We start from the raw sequence: 20523 nt of genomic DNA, 5'->3' as shown, positions 1-20523 counted from the left end.
TGGGGGCTGCACCCCGGGAGGTCATGAAGGGGGGGGGGCCCCTTTCACCCCCCCTCTCTGGGGCAAGTAGTGTTTGACCCCCTCCCAGCTTTGGGAAGGGGCAGAAGGGTCCCAGAGCCCCTTGTGCAGGGGGGGGCACCCCAGACCCCCCCAGTGCTGGGGCCAGAGCCCCCCAGGACCCCCTTACATAAAGTTAAGGCACTTGAGTAGTGAAAGCCCCCTGGGGGGGGGCCGCGGGCGTGGGGGGGCAGCGCGCCCTGCGGGGTGTTGGTCCCGGGAGGGGCTGGGTCCCTTCAGGCGAAGATGTTGGTGATGAAGTCGAGGAAGCGCTTGGCGTACTGCTCGGGGTGCACCGTGGAGATCTCGGCTCCGGCCTGGGGGGCACCGGCTCAGAGCCCACGGACACCCCAGGAACAGAGCCCTGGCCCACATACCCCGGGAACGACCCCCCAGCCCCTCCTGACACCCCCCACAGCAGCCCTGGGAACTGAGCCCTCCCCCAAACCCCTGCCTGGGCACCCCCTCCAGCTTCACCTGACACCCCCGCAGCCACCCCAGCCTCCCCACACCCCCACCCCTCCTGCCCCCCAGACCCTGCCAGGGGCTTAACCCCCCTCAAAGCCTCCTCTGAAGGCTTGATCCATGTCCCCCCAGCCCTTCCCTCTCCCAGCTCCAGCACTCCAATAAACCCCCTCCCCAAACAACCAAAGGGGAGCCAGCCCTGCCACCCCCAGCTGGGAAATGCCACCCCGCCAGTTCAGGGTGCCCTCCCTCCCAGTTTGGGGTGCCCTGCCCCAATTCAGAATTGCCCCCCAGTTTGGGGTAGCCTGTCCAAGTTCAGAATTGCCCCCCAGTTCGGGGTGCCCTCCACCCCAGTTCGGGGTGCCCCCCCAGTTTGGGGTGCCCCCTCACCCCGTGTTTGACGGTCTTGGCCGCGTGCGCCGCCTTCTTGCGGGCGTCGTACTGGGTGAGGACATCGATGAGCCCCATGAAATAAACCTCGCGCCGGGGGGCTCCTGGGGGGCACAGCGAGGGGGGCTCAGTGCTCCCTGCACCCCCAAACCCCCCCGGGACCCCCCGAGCCCTCCCCAGCTCACCCTCGGCCCCGCGCAGGGCGTACACGTCCACGCAGGGGTCGAACTCCCCGGGCCCCAGGGGCCGGTAGGAGTTGAGGAGCCCCCCCAGCCCCTCCGGGGAGGTGCCATAGGGGCCCCCCAGCCCCCCCTCATCGCCCCCCCCAGGCTCCTCTTCCTCCAGCTCCTCCTCCTCCTCCTGCTCGCCCCGGTCCACCTCGTGGATGCCCAGGAGCAGGCTGTAGTCCATCAGCTTCTGCTGCACCAGGAACTGAGGGGACATGGCAGGAATTGGGGGAGGTCAAGCCAGAACCCTCGGGGGCTTCACCCCAAAACCCCCAGAGCCTGGACGCTGAGGAAGGGACCCCCACAGCCGTCAAATACTGGACACGGTCCCCAAAAACCCCCTGGAATCTCAGGGCTGGGGGGACAACCAAGGAGTCATTAGGGGTGGGGGACACTCATGGCTGCAGGGAGAGCCCCCCAAACCCTCACAGCCAGGGCACAGGGGAGCCTCGCCCCCAAACCCTCAGAGCCTGGGCACTGGGAGGCCAAACAAAAGGTCACTTGGGGTGGGGAGACAGCCCCCCTCAATCCCCTCGGATCCCCTGGGGGTGCAGCCCCACTGTTCCCACCTCCACATCCCTCTTGAGCTTGTCCATGAACTCGCGCTGCTGCTCCTCCTCCACAAACACCTTCTCGTTCTTGTTGAGGAAATCCACGTCCTTCAGGGTGGGCAGCTCCTTGCCCTGGGGAGGGACAGTGGGGGGGACACCCCTGAGCTGGAGGGGACACGCCAGAGCTGCGGGACCCCCCCAGGCCGTGTCCCTGGGGGTCACGGGCCAGCCCCTCCTGAGAGAAACCAGCCCTTGTGGGGGGAAGGGGGGCAGACAATGAGCTGTCATCACTGGGGAGGAGGGAAAACGAAGCCTGGAGCCCCCCCCTAAATTTGGGGGGTTCACAGCATCCTGCTGCAGTACCTTCTCCTTGTCACTGGCCTCTCTGTCCACGAGGGAGCCCTGGAGAGCAGGAACAGAGGTGACGGGCGGGTTTTCGGGGTGGGGAGGCTGCCCCATCACAGGACTCAGAGGGGCTCGGGGGACACCCCAATACCTTGAGGTCGTACTTCCTGTGCACGGGCAGGCGGTGGCTGAAGAGGTTCCTCATGACCAGCAGGTAGGTGTCCTCGCTGTCCACGCTCACCCGGTACATGCCCAGGAACCGCGGCAGCAGCGTCTGCCCGTGGCACTGCACCACGTACTGCGGGGGACGCGGGTGACACGGCCGCCCCCGGGGCCCGCCCCCGCGCCCCACGGGCCCCCCGTACCTGGTGGTAGTGGGACAGCAGCCCGTGCACGTCGGCCACGTCCTCGCTCGACAGCTCCTTCAGCACCAGCGTCCGGTCGGCCGAGAGCAGCAGCCGGTGGCCGCTGCCCGCCCAGCGCGGGGGGCTCCGCGCCAGGGACACCTGCGGGGCACACGGGTGGCCGGGAGCCCGGGGGGGAGCCCGGGGGTGCCCCCCAGAAGCGGCCCCCGGCCTCACCTGGTAGTCCTGGTCGTCGACGCCGAAGCGCTCGCGCAGGTTGCGGAACACCTGGGGACAGTACTCCTTGAACTTGAAGTGGCTGGGCAGGTTCTCCCTGAGTTCGGGGGGGTTCACGTGAGGTTTTGGGTGTCCCCCGCTGCGGGACGCTGCCCCCGCGCCGCCCCGCGCCGCTCACCTGTTGAACAGGTGGTTGTTGACCTTGATTTTGGAGCTGGCTTTGAAGTCGTCGGGCAGCAGCATCACGGGCAGCGGCACCTGGCTCAGCTCGTTGATCTGGGGAGGGCGCGTTGGGACCCCCAGGAACCGGCCCCAGGCACCCCCCGGGGCCGGTGAGACCACCCCAAGGCCCGGGGACCCCCGGGTGTGGGGACGGGGGCAATGGGGGTCCCGGGGGGATGGAGCCGAGGGATGGGGGACAATGGGGATCCCGGGCAGGGGAGACGTGAGAGCTCCGGGGGAAACGACGGTCCCAGGGGAGGGACACGGTGGGGACTGCGGGGATGCCGGGAACGCCCGCGGGGGTCCCGGAGGGAGGGGCACGGATATCCCGGGCGGGGGGCTGGGACCGGCGCTGCGGACCGGGGATCCCAAGGGCCGCGGGGTCCCGCAGAGGGGACACGGGGGTACCGGGGGCGGGGCGAGGGTCCCGGGGCAAAGAGACGCGGGGTCCCGCGGGGGTCCCGGTGCCGGCTCCTGACCTGGTGCGTGACCCCCCAGGCCAGCACGGCCAGCAGCGGGTCCGCGGCCCGCGGCAGCTTCACGCGCTGCGGCACGAAGCGCTTCTGCTTCTTCTTGGTGCGGGCGGCGCCGGGGCCGGGCCCGGGGCCAGGGCCGGGACAGGGACCCGCCGCCGCCGCCGCCGCCGCCGCCATGGCCGCCGCTTCCGCCGCCGCTTCCGCCCGGCCCCGGCGCGGCGCCGGAAGCCGGAAGTGACGCCAGGAGCTGGGCGGGGCTGGTCCCGCGGGGCGCGGGAAACCGACAGGGGGCGCGCGACACCCCGGGGAGCACGTGACAGGGACACGTGACAGGGACACGTGACAGGGACAGGCGTGACCCCATGGGGACAGGTGTGACCCCACAGGGACAGGTGTGGCCCTGCAGGGACAGGTGTGACCCCATGGGACAGGTGTGACCCCATGGGGACAGGTGTGACCCCATGGGACAGGTGTGACCCCATGGGACAGGTGTGACCCCACAGGGACAGGTGTGACCCTACAGGGACAGGTGTGACCCCATGGGACAGGTGTGACCCCACAGGGACAGGTGTGGCCCTGCAGGGACAGGTGTGACCCCCATGGGGACAGGTGTGACCCCATGGGGACAGGTGTGACCCTACAGGGACAGGTGTGACCCCACAGGGACAGGTGTGACCCTACAGGGACAGGTGTGACCCATGGGACAGGTGTGACCCCATGGGGACAGGTGTGACCCCATGGGACAGGTGTGACCCCCATGGGACAGGTGTGACCCCATGGGGACAGGTGTGACCCTACAGGGACAGGTGTGACCCATGGGACAGGTGTGACCCTACAGGGACAGGTGTGACCCATGGGACAGGTGTGACCCTACAGGGACAGGTGTGACCCATGGGACAGGTGTGACCCTACAGGGACAGGTGTGACCCCATGGGACAGGTGTGACCCCGCAGGGACAGGTGTGACCCATGGGACAGGTGTGACCCATGGGACAGGTGTGACTCCATGGGACAGGTGTGACCCCACAGGGACAGGTGTGACCCCCATGGGACAGGTGTGACCCCATGGGGACAGGTGTGACCCATGGGACAGGTGTGACCCCACAGGGACAGGTGTGACCCCCATGGGACAGGTGTGACCCCATGGGGACAGGTGTGACCCCATGGGGACAGGTGTGACCCATGGGACAGGTGTGACCCCATGGGACAGGTGTGACCCCATGGGGACAGGTGTGACCCCCATGGGACAGGTGTGACCCATGGGACAGGTGTGACCCTACAGGGACAGGTGTGGCCCTGCAGGGACAGGTGTGACCCCATGGGGACAGGTGTGACCCCATGGGACAGGTGTGACCATGGGACAGGTGTGACCCTACAGGGACAGGTGTGACCCCATGGGACAGCTGTGACCCATGGGACAGGTGTGACCCCATGGGACAGGTGTGACCCCACAGGGACAGGTGTGACCCGATGGGGACAGGTGTGACCCCATGGGGACAGGTGTGACCCTACAGGGACAGGTGTGACCCGATGGGGACAGGTGTGACCCATGGGACAGGTGTGACCCATGGGACAGGTGTGACCCTACAGGGACAGGTGTGACCCCATGGGACAGGTGTGACCCCATGGGACAGGTGTGACCCCACAGGGACAGGTGTGACCCATGGGACAGGTGTGACCCCATGGGACAGGTGTGACCCCACAGGGACAGGTGTGACCCGATGGGGACAGGTGTGACCCCATGGGGACAGGTGTGACCCTACAGGGACAGGTGTGACCCGATGGGGACAGGTGTGACCCATGGGACAGGTGTGACCCATGGGACAGGTGTGACCCTACAGGGACAGGTGTGACCCCATGGGACAGGTGTGACCCTACAGGGACAGGTGTGGCCCTGCAGGGACAGGTGTGACCCTACAGGGACAGGTGTGACCCGATGGGGACAGGTGTGACCCCATGGGACAGGTGTGACCCTACAGGGACAGGTGTGGCCCTGCAGGGACAGGTGTGACCCGATGGGGACAGGTGTGACCCGATGGGGACAGGTGTGACCCCATGGGGACAGGTGTGACCCGATGGGGACAGGTGTGACCCATGGGACAGGTGTGACCCCATGGGACAGGTGTGACCCCATGGGACAGGTGTGACCCATGGGACAGGTGTGACCCCATGGGGACAGGTGTGACTCCATGGGACAGGTGTGACCCATGGGACAGGTGTGACCCATGGGACAGGTGTGACCCTACAGGGACAGGTGTGGCCCTGCAGGGACAGGTGTGACCCGATGGGGACAGGTGTGACCCCATGGGACAGGTGTGACCATGGGACAGGTGTGACCCCATGGGGACAGGTGTGACCCATGGGACAGGTGTGACTCCATGGGACAGGTGTGACCCATGGGACAGGTGTGACTCCATGGGACAGGTGTGACCCATGGGACAGGTGTGACCCTACAGGGACAGGTGTGGCCCTGCAGGGACAGGTGTGACCCATGGGACAGGTGTGACCCATGGGACAGGTGTGACCCTACAGGGACAGGTGTGACCCCATGGGACAGGTGTGACCCCATGGGACAGGTGTGACCCTACAGGGACAGGTGTGATCTCTGTAGGGGACAGGTGTGACCCCATGGGACAGGTGTGACCCCATGGGGACAGGTGTGACCCCATGGGACAGGTGTGACCCCATGGGACAGGTGTGACCCATGGGACAGGTCTGGAGCGCGGCCGCGGGCTCTCCAGGTGTGCCCTGCTGGCTCCAGGTGTGCTCCGAGCTGTTCGGATGGGACAGGGCGAGCGGGAGGAGTGACAAAGGGACAGCGCCGGTCACCGTGAAGGTGACAGTGATGACAGTCGTGAAGGCGACAGAGACGGGGACGCTGATGAGGGTGACGATGAAGGTGACGATGAAGATGAGGAAAGTGACAATGAAGATGATGAGGAAGGTGATGATGATGAAGGTGACAATGAAGATGAAGAGGAAGGTGACGATGAAGATGATGAGGAAGGTGATGATGATGAAGGTGACAATGAAGATGATGAGGAAGGTGACGATGAAGATGATGAGGAAGGTGATGATGATGAAGGTGACGATGAAGAGGAAGGTGATGATGATGATGAGGAAGGTGATGATGATGAAGGTGACGATGAAGAGGAAGGTGATGATGGTGAAGGTGACAATGAAGATGAAGAGGAAGGTGATGATGAAGATGATGAGGAAGGTGATGATGATGAAGGTGACGATGAAGAGGAAGGTGACGATGATGAACGTGACAATGAAGATGATGAGGAAGGTGACGATGAAGATGATGAGGAAGGTGATGATGATGAAGGTGACGATGAAGAGGAAGGTGATGATGATGAACGTGACAATGAAGATGAAGAGGAAGGTGACGATGAAGATGATGAGGAAGGTGATGATGATGAAGGTGACGATGAAGAGGAAGGTGATGATGATGATGAGGAAGGTGATGATGATGAAGGTGACAATGAAGATGAAGAGGAAGGTGATGATGATGATGAGGAAGGTGTTGATGATGAAGGTGACGATGAAGATGATGAGGAAGGTGATGATGATTCAGGTGATGATGAAGAGGAAGGTAATGATGATGATGAGGAAGGTGACGATGATGAACGTGACAATGAAGATGATGAGGAAGGTGACAATGAAGATGATGAGGAAGGTGATGATGATGAAGGTGACAATGAAGATGATGAGGAAGGTGACGATGAAGATGATGAGGAAGGTGATGATGATGAAGGTGACGATGAAGAGGAAGGTGATGATGATGATGAGGAAGGTGATGATGATGAAGGTGACGATGAAGAGGAAGGTGATGATGGTGAAGGTGACAATGAAGATGAAGAGGAAGGTGATGATGAAGATGATGAGGAAGGTGATGATGATGAAGGTGACGATGAAGAGGAAGGTGACGATGATGAACGTGACAATGAAGATGATGAGGAAGGTGACGATGAAGATGATGAGGAAGGTGATGATGATGAAGGTGACGATGAAGAGGAAGGTGACGATGATGAACGTGACAATGAAGATGATGAGGAAGGTGACGATGAAGATGATGAGGAAGGTGATGATGATGAAGGTGACGATGAAGAGGAAGGTGACGATGATGAACGTGACAATGAAGATGAAGAGGAAGGTGACGATGATGATGATGAGGAAGGTGATGATGATGAAGGTAACGATGAAGAGGAAGAGGAAGGTGATGATGATGATGAGGAAGGTGATGATGAAGGTGACAATGAAGTGGAAGGTGATGATGATGAAGGTGACAATGAAGATGAAGAGGAAGGTGATGATGATGATGAGGAAGGTGATGATGATTCAGGTGACGATGAAGATGATGAGGAAGGTGATGATGATTCAGGTGATGATGAAGAGGAAGGTAATGATGATGATGAGGAAGGTGACGATGATGAACGTGACAATGAAGATGAAGAGGAAGGTGACGATGATGATGATGAGGAAGGTGATGATGATGAAGGTGACGATGAAGAGGAAGGTGATGATGATGAAGGTGACAATGAAGATGAAGAGGAAGGTGATGATGATGATGAGGAAGGTGATGATGAAGGTGACAATGAAGAGGAAGGTGATTATGATGAAGGTGACAATGAATGAAGAGGAAGGTGATGATGATGATGAGGAAGGTGATGATGATTCAGGTGATGATGAAGATGATGAGGAAGGTGATGATGATTCAGGTGATGATGAAGAGGAAGGTAATGATGATGATGAGGAAGGTGACGATGATGAACGTGACAATGAAGATGAAGAGGAAGGTGACGATGAAGATGATGAGGAAGGTGATGATGAGGAAGGTTATGAGGAAGGTGATGAGGAAGGCACAGGGCCGGGTGCCCGTGGGTGTGGCCAGGGGCAGGTCAGCAGCCCAGGGCCCCATCCAGGTGAGGGGTGGAGCCGTCCTGCAGAACTCACCTGCCCAGGTGCCAGCTGGGCACGGAGCCGGCCCGGGAGCCCCCAGCGCGAGAGCAGCTGTGGCACAGCTGGGCTGGGCCGGGCAGATGTGGCACAGCTGGGCTGGGCAGATGTGGCACAGCTGGAGCGGGGCTGGGCAGATGTGGCACAGCTGGAGCTGGGCTGGGCAGGGCAGATGTGGCACAGCCAGGCTGGGCTGGGCAGATGTGGCACAGCTGGGCTGGGCAGATGTGGCACAGCCAGGCTGGGCTGGGCAGATGTGGCACAGCTGGGCTGGGCAGATGTGGCACAGCTGGGCTGGGCTGGGCAGATGTGGCACAGCTGGGCTGGGCTGGGCTGGGCAGATGTGGCACAGCTGGAGCTGGGGTGGGCACATGTGGCACAGCTGGAGCTGGGCTGGGCAGATGTGGCACAGCCGGGCTGAGCTGGGCTGGGCAGATGTGGCACAGCTGGGCTGGGCTGGGCTGGGCTGGGCAGATGTGGCCGCAGCGGCCACGGTGAGCGGGCAGCGCCGTGGGGACAGAGTGACCAGGAGACGTTGGAGTTTTCCATGAGGGAAGGAGGGAGCCCAGAGCTGCTCCCCCGGAGCTGCAGCGGGCTGAGCCCGGCCTGGACAGGACACGGGGGACACTGGGGACACTGGGGACAGGCAGGTCCTGCTTCCCCAGCCTGGTGCCCTCCTGTGACCGAGGGACCGCTCAGCAGGGAGGGGAAGGCTGGGGCTGCGTCTCCCTGCACTCAGGCCAAATGTGTCCCTGCTCCTCAGGACCGTTCTGGACATGTCCCTGCTCTTCAGGACAGCTCTGGATGTGTCTCCCTGCTCTTCAGGAAGGTTCTGGATGTGTTCCCACACTTTAGGACGGCTCTGGACGTGTCCCTGCTCCTCAGCAAGGTTCTGGATGTGTCCCTGCTCTTCAGGACAGCTCTGGATGTGTCTCCCTGCTCTTTGGGAAGGTTCTGGATGTGTCCCCATACTGTAGGACAGCTCTGGATGTGTCCCTGCTCTTCAGGACAGCTCTGGATGTGTCCCTGCTCCTCAGGAAGGTTCTGGATGTGTTCCCACACTTCAGGACAGCTCTGGATGTGTCCCTGCTCCTCAGGAAGGTTCTGGATGTGTCCCCGCACTTTAGGACAGCTCTGGATGTGTCCCTGCTCTTCAGGACAGCTTTGGATGTGTCCCTGCTCTTCAGGACAGCTCTGGATGTGTCCCTGCTCCTCAGGACAGCTCTGGATGTGTCCCTGCTCTTCAGGACAGTTCTGGATGTGTCCCTGCTGTTCAGGACAGTTCTGGATGTGTCCCTGCTGTTCAGGACAGTTCTGGATGTGTCCCTGCTCCTCAGGAAGGTTCTGGATGTGTTCCCACACTTTAGGACGGCTGTGGACATGTCCCTGCTCCTCAGGAAGGTTCTGGACATGTCTCTGCTCCTCAGGAAGGTTCTGGATGTGTCCCTGCTCCTCAGGAAGGTTCTGGATGTGTCCCCACACTTTAGGACAGCTCTGGATGTGGCCCTGCTCTTCACGAAGGTCCTGGACATGTTCCTGCTCTTCAGGAAGGTTCTGGATATGTCCCTGCTCTTCAGGACAGCTCTGGATGTGTCTCCCTGCTCTTTGGGAAGGTTCTGGATGTGTCCCCATACTGTAGGACAGCTCTGGATGTGTCCCTGCTCTTCAGAAAGGTTCTGGACATGCCCTTGCTCTTCAGGACAGTTCTGGATGTGTCCCTGCTCCTCAGGAAGGTTCTGCATGTGTTCCCACACTTTAGGACAGCTCTGGATGTGTCCCTGCTCCTCAGGACAGTTCTGGACGTGTCCCTGCTCCTCAGGAAGGTTCTGCATCTGTCCCTGCACTTTAGGACAGCTCTGGACGTGTCCCTGCTCCTCAGGAAGGTTCTGGACATGTCCCTGCTCCTCAGGAAGGTTCTGGATGTGTCCCTGCTCCTCAGGACAGCTCTGGATGTGCCCTTGCTCTTCAGGAAAGTTCTGGATGTGTCCCTACTCTTCACGAAGTTTCTGAACATGTCCCTGCTCTTCAGGACAGCTCTGGATCTGTCTCCCTGCAATCTGGAAAGCTCTGGATGTGTCCCTGCTCTTCAGGACAGCTCTGGACGTGTCCCTGCTGCTCAGGAAGGTTCTGGATGTGTTCCCACACTTTAGGACAGCTCTGGATGTGTACCTGCTGCTCAGGAAGGTCCTGGCACTGTCTCCTGCAGCAATGTCTGCCCATGCCCTGGGTGGGTGGATCTTCATGGGGACAATCCCAGCTGCTGGCCCAGGGGCTGGTGGGGAACGGAACCAAACCCGGGGTGGGGGCAGGACCGGTGGGGGTGCCCAGAGCCGCTGCTGGGGCTGCTGCTGGTTCACACCTTCACTGGTGACCACGGGGAGCCCGAGCTGGGCGGGAGCGCCCGGCAGAGGGGTCAGGACAGACGGGACCCATGGCTGGGGATGGAACCAGCAGGGTGGGGGTCACCCAGCAGGGTGGGGGTCCCGAGGGTGGGGGTCACCCAGCAGGGCGGGGGTCACCAAGGCCAAGGGCTGCAGCTGGGTCACAACGTCCCCATGGAATGTTCCAGGCTGGGCAGGAGAGGCCGCAGGGCTGGGAAAGGCCCTGGGGGCTGGGACAGGGCTGGACGTGAGCCCAGCCGTGCCCACGGGGCAGTGCCACCTGGGCTGGGCCAGCAGGAGTGGCCAGCAGGACCAGGGCCGTGCCTGCCCCCTGTTCTGGGCGCTGCTCAGGCCACCCCTCTGGGGCTGTGCCCGGCTCTGGGCCCCTCATTTCAGAGGGCTTGGAGGGGCTGGAGGTGTCCAGAGAAGGGAGCAAAGCTCAGGAAAGGGCTGGAAAACGTCTGGGGAGGGAGCTGGGGGTGAGGGAGAGGAGGGGGCTCGGGGGGCACCCCATGGCTCTCTCTCCACTGTCCCTGACGGGGGGTGGCACTGAGGAGGGGCTGGGCCCCCCTGCCTTGTCCCGAGGGAACCCGGATTCCATCAGAAAGTGTCTGACTGCGGGGGTGGGGCCGGGTGGGGATGTGGGGTGTGCCCGGGGGGTTCAAGAGGTGACACCTGCAGGGTTATGTGTGACACCTGCAGGGACGGGTGTGACACCGGTGGGGACGGGTGTGATCAGCACTGGGACAGGTGTGACACCGGTGGGGACGGGTGTGATCAGCACTGGGACAGGTGTGACACCGGTGGGGACGGGTGTGATCACTGCTGGGACAGGTGTGACACCGGTGGGACAGGTGTGATCACTGCTGGGACAGGTGTGACACTGGTGGGGACGGGTGTGATCACTGCTGGGACAGGTGTGATCACTGCTGGGACAGGTGTGACACCGGTGGGACAGGTGTGATCAGCACTGGGACAGGTGTGACACCGGTGGGGACGGGTGTGATCACTGCTGGGACAGGTGTGATCACTGCTGGGACAGGTGTGACACCGGTGGGACAGGTGTGATCAGCACTGGGACAGGTGTGACACCGGTGGGACAGGTGTGACACTGGTGGGACAGGTGTGACACTGGTGGGACAGGTGTGATCAGCACTGGGACAGGTGTGACACCGGTGGGGATGGGTGTGATCAGCACTGGGACAGGTGTGATCACTGCTGGGACAGGTGTGATCAGCACTGGGACAGGTGTGATCACTGCTGGGACAGGTGTGATCAGCACTGGGACAGGTGTGATCACTGCTGGGACAGGTGTGATCAGCACTGGGACAGGTGTGATCACTGCTGGGACAGGTGTGACACCTGTGGGGACGGGTGTGATCACTGCTGGGACAGGTGTGATCACTGCTGGGACAGGTGTGACACCGGTGGGACAGGTGTGATCAGCACTGGGACAGGTGTGACACTGGTGGGACAGGTGTGATCAGCACTGGGACAGGTGTGACACCGGTGGGGATGGGTGTGATCAGCACTGGGACAGGTGTGACACCTGTGGGACAGGTGTGACACCGGTGGGACAGGTGTGACACCTGTGGGACAGGTGTGATCAGCACTGGGACAGGTGTGACACCGGTGGGGATGGGTGTGATCAGCACTGGGACAGGTGTGACACCGGTGGGACGGGTGTGATCACTGCTGGGACAGGTGTGACACCGGTGGGGACGGGTGTGATCACTGCTGGGGACGGGTGTGACACCGGTGGGACAGGTGTGATCACTGCTGGGACAGGTGTGACACCGGTGGGACAGGTGTGATCACTGCTGGGACAGGTGTGACACCTGTGGGACAGGTGTGATCACTGCTGGGGACAGGTGTGACACCGGTGGGACAGGTGTGATCAGCACTGGGACAGGTGTGACACCGGTGGGGACGGGTGTGATCAGCACTGGGACAGGTGTGACACCTGCAGGGATAGGAGTGATCCCCATAGGGACATGTGTGACATCTGCAGGAACACGTGTGACACCTGCGGGGACACGTGCGACACCGCTAGGGGACAGGTGCAATCCCTGCATGGGGTGTGGGAAACCAATAGCGGGCGCCCCTTCCCTACAGGGACAGGTGTGACCCCATAGGGCAGGTGTGACCCCATAGGACAGGTGTGACCCCACTGGGACAGGTGTGACCCCATACAGACAGGTGTGACCCCATAGGGCAGGTGTGACCCCATAGGGACACATGTGACTCCATAGGGACACATGTGACCCCATAGGGACAGATGTGATTGCTATAGGGACACATGTGACCCCATACGGACAGGTGTGACCCCATAGGGCAGGTGTGACCCCACTGGGACAGGTGTGACCCCATAGGGACACATGTGACCCCATAGGGACAAATGTGATTGCTATAGGGACACATGTGACCCCATAGGGCAGGTGTGACCCCATAGGACAGGTGTGACCCCACTGGGACAGGTGTGACCCCATAGGGACAGATGTGATTGCTATAGGGACATGTGTGACCCCATAGGGCAGGTGTGACCCCACTGGGACAGGTGTGACCCCATAGGGCTGGTGTGACCCCATAGGGACAGATGTGATTGCTATAGGGACACGTGTGACCCCATACGGACAGGTGTGACCCCATAGGACAGATGTGACCCCATAGGGCAGGTGTGACCCCATAAGGACAGATGTGATTGCTATAGGGACACGTGTGACCCCACTGGGACAGGTGTGACGCCATAGGGACAGATGTGACCCCATAGGGCAGGTGTGACCCCATAGGGACACGTGTGACCCCACTGGGACAGGTGTGACCCCATAGGGACAGATGTGACCCCATAGGGACAGATGTGACCCCATAGGGCAGGTGTGACCCACTGGGACAGGTGTGACCCCATAGGGACAGATGTGATTGCTATAGGGACACGTGTGACCCCATAGGGACACGTGTGACCCCACTGGGACAGGTGTGGCACCTGTGGATCGCCCTGTGCAGGTCGGGGTCCCACTCCCCCCTCCCCAGACCCCGTGTCCTTCCTGCTCCCCTGAACGCCCGCTGTGACCCCATCTCTGGAATGAGCGCTCCCCCAAATCCCCCGTGTGCCCCACTTCCCCCAGTGCCCCACTCCCCAAATCCCCCAGTGTGCCCCACTCCCCAAATCCCCCGTGTGCCCTATTGCCCCAAATCCCCCAGTGTGACCCCACTCCCCAAATCCCCTGCGTGACCCACTCCCAAAATCCCCTGCATGACTCCACTCCCCAAATCCCCCAGTGTGCCCTATTGCCCCAAATCCCCTGTGTGCCCCCCTCCCCAAATCCCCTGTGTGCCCCACTCCCCAAATCCCCCAGTGTGACCCTGCTCCCCCCAGTGTGCCCCACTCCCCAAATCCCCTGTGTGCCCCACTCCCCAAATCCCCCAGTGTGCCCCACTCCCCAAATCCCCAGTGTGCCCCACTCCCCAAATCCCCCAGTGTGACCCTGCTCCCCCCAGTGTGCCCCACTCCCCAAATCCCCCAGTGTGCCCCACTCCCCAAATCCCCCAGTGTGCCCCACTCCCCAAATCTCCCACTGGGCCCCACTCCCCAAATCCCCCAGTGTGACCCTGCTCCCCCCAGTGCCCGTGCTGTAACCCAGCCCCCCCAGCCCCCCGGCCCCCCCAGGCTCCTCCCAGCCCCCCGGCCCCCCCAGGCTCCTCCCAGCCCCCCGGCCCCCCCAGGCTCCTCCCAGCCCCCCCGGCCCCCCCAGGCTCCTCTCAGCATCTCCAGCCTTTATTGAGCCTCCGGCCGCGCTGAGCGGGACATGCAGCGCTGGGGGGGGCGGGGGGCACGGGGACCCCCCCGCCAGAACGGCCCGGACGGTCCTGTGGGGGAGGGGGGGCACAGCCGAGATGCCAAGCGAGGGGACCCGGGGGGTGCAGGGCTGGGGGGGGCTGCCCCCCACTTGTGGGGCCGGGCCGGGGGGGGCGACATTCTCCAGGTCCGCGTTAAGGCAGCTCGGGCGGCCCCCGGCACCGCCCCCACCCCGGCCCAAGCCCCGGGACTGGGGGGTCCCGGGGGGGTCCTGGGGGAGGGGGGGCAGCCCCCCCCGCACGGGGCGAGCGTGGCACGAGCACAGGACACGGGTGACACCTGGACATGCGAGCGGAGCCGGGTCTGGCAGGACCTGGACAGGGGGGGACACGCGGGCTGGGGTGGGGGCAGAGCCACCCCGCGCGTCCCCCAAGGATGGGGGGGACCCCAAATCCTGCAGGGCTCGGAGGGGGACCCGAGGGGTGTGTGGGGGGGTCTGGGAGTAGTGCGGGGCAGGGATTTGGGGGGGCACAGGGAGGGAGGGCTGGGGGGCACCCAAAGAATGGGGGGGGATGTAGGGGTTGGGGTCACTCGAGGGACGATGGGGGAGATCCCCGGGGGTCCCTGAGAAAGGGGGGCGGGGGTCGCCGGGGGGTGTGAGGAATGAGGTGGGGGGGTCCCGCAGCGGGGGACATGCCGTACCTGGGGGGGCATTAACTGGCTGCTGTCTCCTGGCGCAGCGGGAAGAGCTTGGCCGCCTCCTCGGCCTCGCAGGCGCAGGACAGGTCACTCCTGGGGGGCACGGGGTGTCAGCCGGGCCCCCCCAAGCCGAGACCCCCCCAGCTCCGCCCCCCTCACCTGTTGTCATTGATGTCTGTCACGTTCCCTGCAAGCGAAGGAGGCAGCTCCAGTGGGGGCGTCTGGGGACACCCCACCCCCGCCGACGCCACCCCAACACTGGGGACACCCCCACGCCCCCAGGGCCCCCCCTCACCGTTATCCACGTTGAGCTGCTGGTAGGAGTCCGGGGGGCTGCTGGAGAGCGTGGGGGGGCCGCTGGCAAAGCTGGGGGGACACGGGGAGGGGGCACACGGGGGGACAGAGACCTTGAGACCCCCTGGGGGTACCCCGTGCCCTGCCCCCCCTTCAGCCCCTCCGAAAACTCTGCCTGCCCCCCCTTCCCAAGGAATCCCCCTGTGCCCCTGCACCCCCCTGGCTCGCACCAGCCCTCCCGCCAGGACCCCCCACCCCTGCACCCCTCCTGCCACCCCCGGGACCCTCCCACGCCCCCGCACCCCCAGTGCCTCCTTCCCCTCCCCCCAGGACCCCCCGCCCTCCCCCCACCGCCATGCCCCTGCACCCCCTGTGCCCCCTCTGCCCTCCCTTCGAGACCCCCCCCATTCCCCCCGCCCCCTCCCCACTCACAGGCCGTGGGGGCCGGGCAGGGGGCCCCCCCCGGGGTACCCCTGGAACAGGCTGTTGGTGTAGCTCAGCCCGGTGGGCGATGGCACCTGCCCCGGCCGCACCGGCTTGGCTGGGGGGGCACGGGGGGTGAGGGGCGCTGGCTGGCACCCGGCACCCCCAGGGAGCCCCCCCCCAGAGTGTGAGACACCCCCTGGGCCGGACCCTCTGCCCTTGTGCAGGGGGTGTCAGCCCCAGCACGCCCCACAGCCCAGAGTGTGCCAGGCTGGGTACCCACCCTGCACCTTGGTGCCCACCCCGCACCCCAGACCCAGTTCCACTCCCTCCTGTGCGCCCCATGTGCCCACCCCGCACCCCCCGCACCCCCTATGACCACCCTACATCTCCCACATCCCCTGCACCCCCCGCACCCCCCCTGCCCACCCCGCACCCCCCGCACCCTCTATGACCACCCTGCACCCCCACATCCCTCGCACCCCCCGTGCCCACCCTGGACTCCTGCACCTGTGCCCACCGTGCACCCCCCGCACCCCCCGCACCTCCTATGACCACCCTTCATCTCCCACATCCCCTGCACCCCCCGTGCCCACCCTGCACCCCCCACACCCCCTGCACCTGTGCCCACCGTGCACACCCCGCACCCCCTATGACCACCCTACATCTCCCGCACCCCCCGTGCCCACCCCGCACCCCCCGCACCCCCTATGACCACCCTACATCTCCCACATCTCCCGCACCCCCCGTGCCCACCCCGCATCCCCCGCACCCCCTATGACCACCCTACATCTCCCACATCCCCCGCACCCCCCCGTGCCCACCCTGCACCCCCCACACCCCCTGTACCTGTGCCCACCCTGCACCCCCCGCACCCCCTATGACCACCCTACAAATCCCGCACCCCCCGTGCCCACCCCGCATCCCCCGCACCCCCTATGACCACCCTACATCTCCCACATCCCCCGCACCCCCCCGTGCCCACCCTGCACCCCCCACACTCCCTGTACCTGTGCCCACCCTGCACCCCCCACACCCCCTGCACCTGTGCCCACCGTGCACACCCCGCACCCCCTATGACCACCCTCCATCTCCCGCACCCCCCGTGCCCACCCCGCATCCCCCGCACCCCCTATGACCGCCCTGCACCCCCACATCCCCCGCACCCCCCGTGCCCACCCTGCACCCCTGCACCTGTGCCCAGCCTGCACCCCCGCCCCCCCTGCACCCCGCGTGGCGCTGCCCGCCGTGCCGCCGTACCGATGTGGGCTCCGGGCCCCCGCCGCGCCCCCCGGGCCCGCACGGCCTCGCGGATCCGCTCCACCTCCTGCTGGTAGCGCCGCTTGTCCAGGCGCGCCCCCTCCTTGGCCGCCCTCAGCGCCCCTTCCAGGGCCTGCACTCGCCCAGCCGTAGCGCGCAGCCGCTTCTCCAGCTTCGGAAGCTCACAGCGCAGGTCTGCATTGTCACGGACCAGCTGTGCGACACGTCAGTACCGGCACCGGCACCGGCAGCCCCGCCCGGGCCCGCTGCCGCACCTGCCGTGGCACCCGAACCTGTTCCCGCACCTGCCCTGCCCGTGCCCTGTGCCCGCACCCGCCCGGCCCGGGGCTCGCGGCAGTACCGGCATCGACACCGGGACCCCACCGGGACCGGGACCCCACTGGGACCGGGACCCACTCCCAATATCACTCGTACCTGCCCCGGCACCGGCACCGACACCCGCACACAGCGGCACGCACCGGTACCGGCGCCGGCACATCCACAGCCATCCACAGCCGCCGGTACCGGTACCCACACCGGCACACACCCACACACACCGGTACCGGTACTAGCACATCCACAGCTATCCACAGCCGCCGGTACCAGTACCCACACCGGCACACACCCACACACACTGGTACCGGTACTGGCACATCCACAACCATCCACAGCCGCCAGTACCGGCACCGACACCCACACACACCGGTACCGGCACCGACACCCGCACACAGCGGCACGCACCGGTACCGGCGCCAGCACATCCACAGCCACCAGTACCGGTACTGGCACCGGCACACACCCACACACACCGGTACCGGCACCGGCACATCCACAGCCATCCACAGCCGCTGGTACTGGTACCGGCACCGGCACACACCCACACACACCGGTACCGGCACCGACACATCCACAGCCATCCACAGCCGCCGGTACTGGTACCGGCACCGGCACACACCCACACACACCGGTACCGGCACCGACACATCCACAGCCATCCACAGCCGCCGGTACTGGTACCGGCACCGGCACACACCCACACACACCGGTACCGGCACCGGCACATCCATCCACAGCCACCGGTACCAGCCCCGGCACCGACATCCGCACACAGCGGCACACACCGGCACCGGCACCCGCACACATCCACACACACCGGTATCAGCACTGGCACATCCACAGCCATCCACAGCCGCCGATACCGGTACCGGCACCGGCACACACTGGCACACAGCGGTACCAGCACTGACACCGACACCCGTGCACAGCGGCACCAACCAGCAGTGGCACCGGGCACCCAGCGGCTCAGCCCTGCAGCCCAGCCCCGCAGCGGCGGGGGCAGCTCCGGGGTGCCCCGCAGCCCCCCCGGCCCCAGCAGGGTCTCGGGGGTCTCCGTGCCCCAGTGGCACGTGGGGGGTCCCAGCCCTTCCAGCAGTGCCCCGGGGTGTCCCGGGGTGTCCCGGGTGTGCCACCCCCCAGCAGTGCCCCCATGGCCAGTGCAGCGGTGGGGCTGTGCCGGGGGGCAGTGAGGGGGGGCTGGGGGGCGCAGGGAGTGAGGGAGGGGCTCACAGCCGGGGGGGGGGGCAGGCAGGAAGGTGCCGGTCAGAACGGTGCCCCCCACCCCGCAGAACCGGGGGGCTTCCAGGGGGGCAGAGAGGACTGGGGGGGTCTATTGCCCTCCCTGGGTGCCAGGGGGGGCTCGGTACCTTGGACACCCAGAGATCCAGCTGGGGAGGAGGCAACGGGTGGGCAACAGAGCCGGCATCAGCGAGGGGCCAGGGTCACCCCGGGACGGGGTGGGGGCAGGATGGAGGGGGGGGGCACTCAGGAATGGGGAGCAGGAGGGAAAGGAGCTGCAGGGGGAACCAGGAAGGGGAGGGGAGGCTGCAGAACTGGAGGGGCCCTGGGGTGGGTACCCCCTGCCCACCCCGTGCCCCCCCCGCACACCTGTTTGTGAACCTTTGTAAGCTGCTCCAGGTTGTTCTCAAGAAAGGAAATCTTCTGCTTCTGGGAGTGGAGCCCCCCACTGTCCTCGGGTTCCAGCTCTGCGCTCTGGGGCGCAGGGACCCCCGTTGGAAGCAGATCCCCTTTTGGAAAACCCTTCCCTTCCCTTCCCTTCCCTTCCCTTCCCTTCCCTTCCCTTCCCTTCCCTTCCCTTCCCTTCCCTTCCCTTCCCTTCCCTTCCCTTCCCTTCCCTTCCCTTCCCTTCCCTTCCCTTCCCTTCCCTTCCCTTCCCTTCCCCTCCCCTCCCCTCCTCCCCTATCTCTGACCCCGCACTCTCCCTGTACCCCACTTTCAGCTCCCCATTTGTCCCCCCTCTCACCCCTTATCCCTCTTTTGCTCCTTCATTGCCCCCCATTTTGCCCCCTTTTCCCCCCTTTTCCCCCCTCACTTTCTTGACTCGAGTTGTGACGTCTTGAACAAACAGCTTGCGCAGGTTGTGGAGGGTCTGGAGTTCACGGGCCTGGGGGTGCAGAGGGTGAGGGGGTGCACGGGGACCCCCAGACCCCCCCACACTCCTCGGAGCCCCCCAGGCCCCCCCACATACCACGGTCTCCTCCAGCCCCTTGAGGTCCTGCTTGGACTGCTCATGGCGCTCGTAGAGGAGCCTGGGGGACAGGGACCCAAAATTAGGGGGGCTCAATCCAAGGGGAGGGCACCCCTGGGTTTGGGGGGGCAACCCGAGATTGGAGGGGTCAGTACAAGGAAGGGAGGGCACCCCGAAGTTGCGAGGGTCACTTCAAGCTTGAGGGGGGCACCCGAAGAATGGAGGTGTCCTTCCAAGGTTGGGGGGGGTCACCCCGATGGTGGGGAGCACTCCAAAGTTGGGGGAGTCACTTAAAGGTTGGGGGATGTCAGGAGGTCCTGGGGGACTCTGGGGGTCAAGTTTAGGGTCCCAAGGATGGGTCCTGGGGGCCCTGGGGTTTGGGGTTCCTGGTGTGTCAGCAGGGTTCTGGGGTTGGGGTCCCGAGGGGAATCCTGGGGAGCCCTGGGGGTTGGCCTGGGGTCCCGAGGGGAATCCTGGGGAGCCCTGGGGGTTGGGCTGGGGTCCCGAGGGGAACCCCAGAGGCCCCGGGTTGGGGTCCTGGGGGTCTCACGTGAGCTCCTGCAGCCGCGCCGCCTTGGCCCGCTCCTCCGCCCGCAGCGCCTCGTGCTCTGCCCGCAGCCGCTCCAGCTCCAGCTCCAGCTTCTGGTTCTGGCTGTGATGGACACACGGACACGGGTCAGGCATGGACGGACACAGGACAGGGATGGATGGATGGGAGGACATGGGAAAAGGCAGATGGATGAGGGAAAGATGGATGGACAGGACAAAAGTTGGGGTCAGGGGGTCAGAGCTGGACCAACGGATGGACACATGGATGAGGAGAGCAGGGGGCAGACGGGTGGATAGACAG

General features: G+C 64.5%; 3 protein-coding genes across 3 annotated transcripts in view; 1 reads left to right on the top strand and 2 right to left on the bottom strand.

Moving 5' to 3' along the window:
* Nucleotides 1-215: 215 nt before the first annotated feature.
* Nucleotides 216-3530, bottom strand: PIP4K2C (phosphatidylinositol-5-phosphate 4-kinase type 2 gamma). Its single transcript, XM_068212677.1, has 10 exons — nt 3318-3530; nt 2795-2892; nt 2617-2713; nt 2401-2541; nt 2187-2333; nt 2054-2092; nt 1709-1822; nt 1098-1344; nt 913-1016; nt 216-374 (listed from the first exon to the last, which is right to left on the bottom strand). The coding sequence occupies exons 1-10, from the start codon at nt 3489-3491 to the stop codon at nt 294-296; spliced, it is 1242 nt and encodes a 413-aa protein (XP_068068778.1). The 5' UTR covers nt 3492-3530; the 3' UTR covers nt 216-293.
* Nucleotides 3531-5597: 2067 nt separating this feature from the next.
* On the top strand, nt 5598-7954 carry LOC137487115 (uncharacterized protein DDB_G0290685-like). The gene is made up of 2 exons (XM_068212752.1): nt 5598-5607; nt 6150-7954. The coding sequence occupies exons 1-2, from the start codon at nt 5598-5600 to the stop codon at nt 7952-7954; spliced, it is 1815 nt and encodes a 604-aa protein (XP_068068853.1).
* Nucleotides 7955-14706: 6752 nt separating this feature from the next.
* The window catches only part of KIF5A (kinesin family member 5A), a 28058-nt gene continuing 22241 nt past the window's right edge, over nt 14707-20523 (bottom strand). Inside the window, exons 20-29 of the mRNA XM_068212670.1 lie at nt 20224-20325; nt 19674-19734; nt 19518-19589; nt 19073-19177; nt 17129-17342; nt 15878-15986; nt 15447-15517; nt 15311-15338; nt 15146-15244; nt 14707-14815 (exon numbers count right to left, since the gene is read on the bottom strand). Coding sequence (XP_068068771.1) covers nt 15166-15244; nt 15311-15338; nt 15447-15517; nt 15878-15986; nt 17129-17342; nt 19073-19177; nt 19518-19589; nt 19674-19734; nt 20224-20325 — 841 coding nt within the window. The 3' untranslated portion in view covers nt 14707-14815; nt 15146-15165. The remainder of the gene's footprint in view (nt 14816-15145; nt 15245-15310; nt 15339-15446; nt 15518-15877; nt 15987-17128; nt 17343-19072; nt 19178-19517; nt 19590-19673; nt 19735-20223; nt 20326-20523) is intronic.

This window comes from Anomalospiza imberbis, chromosome 22, assembly GCF_031753505.1.
Source record: "Anomalospiza imberbis isolate Cuckoo-Finch-1a 21T00152 chromosome 22, ASM3175350v1, whole genome shotgun sequence".
NCBI classification, from domain to species: domain Eukaryota; kingdom Metazoa; phylum Chordata; class Aves; order Passeriformes; family Viduidae; genus Anomalospiza; species Anomalospiza imberbis.
Note: the sequence above shows the minus strand (reverse complement) of the source record. Positions and strands in the feature narration are given on the sequence as shown.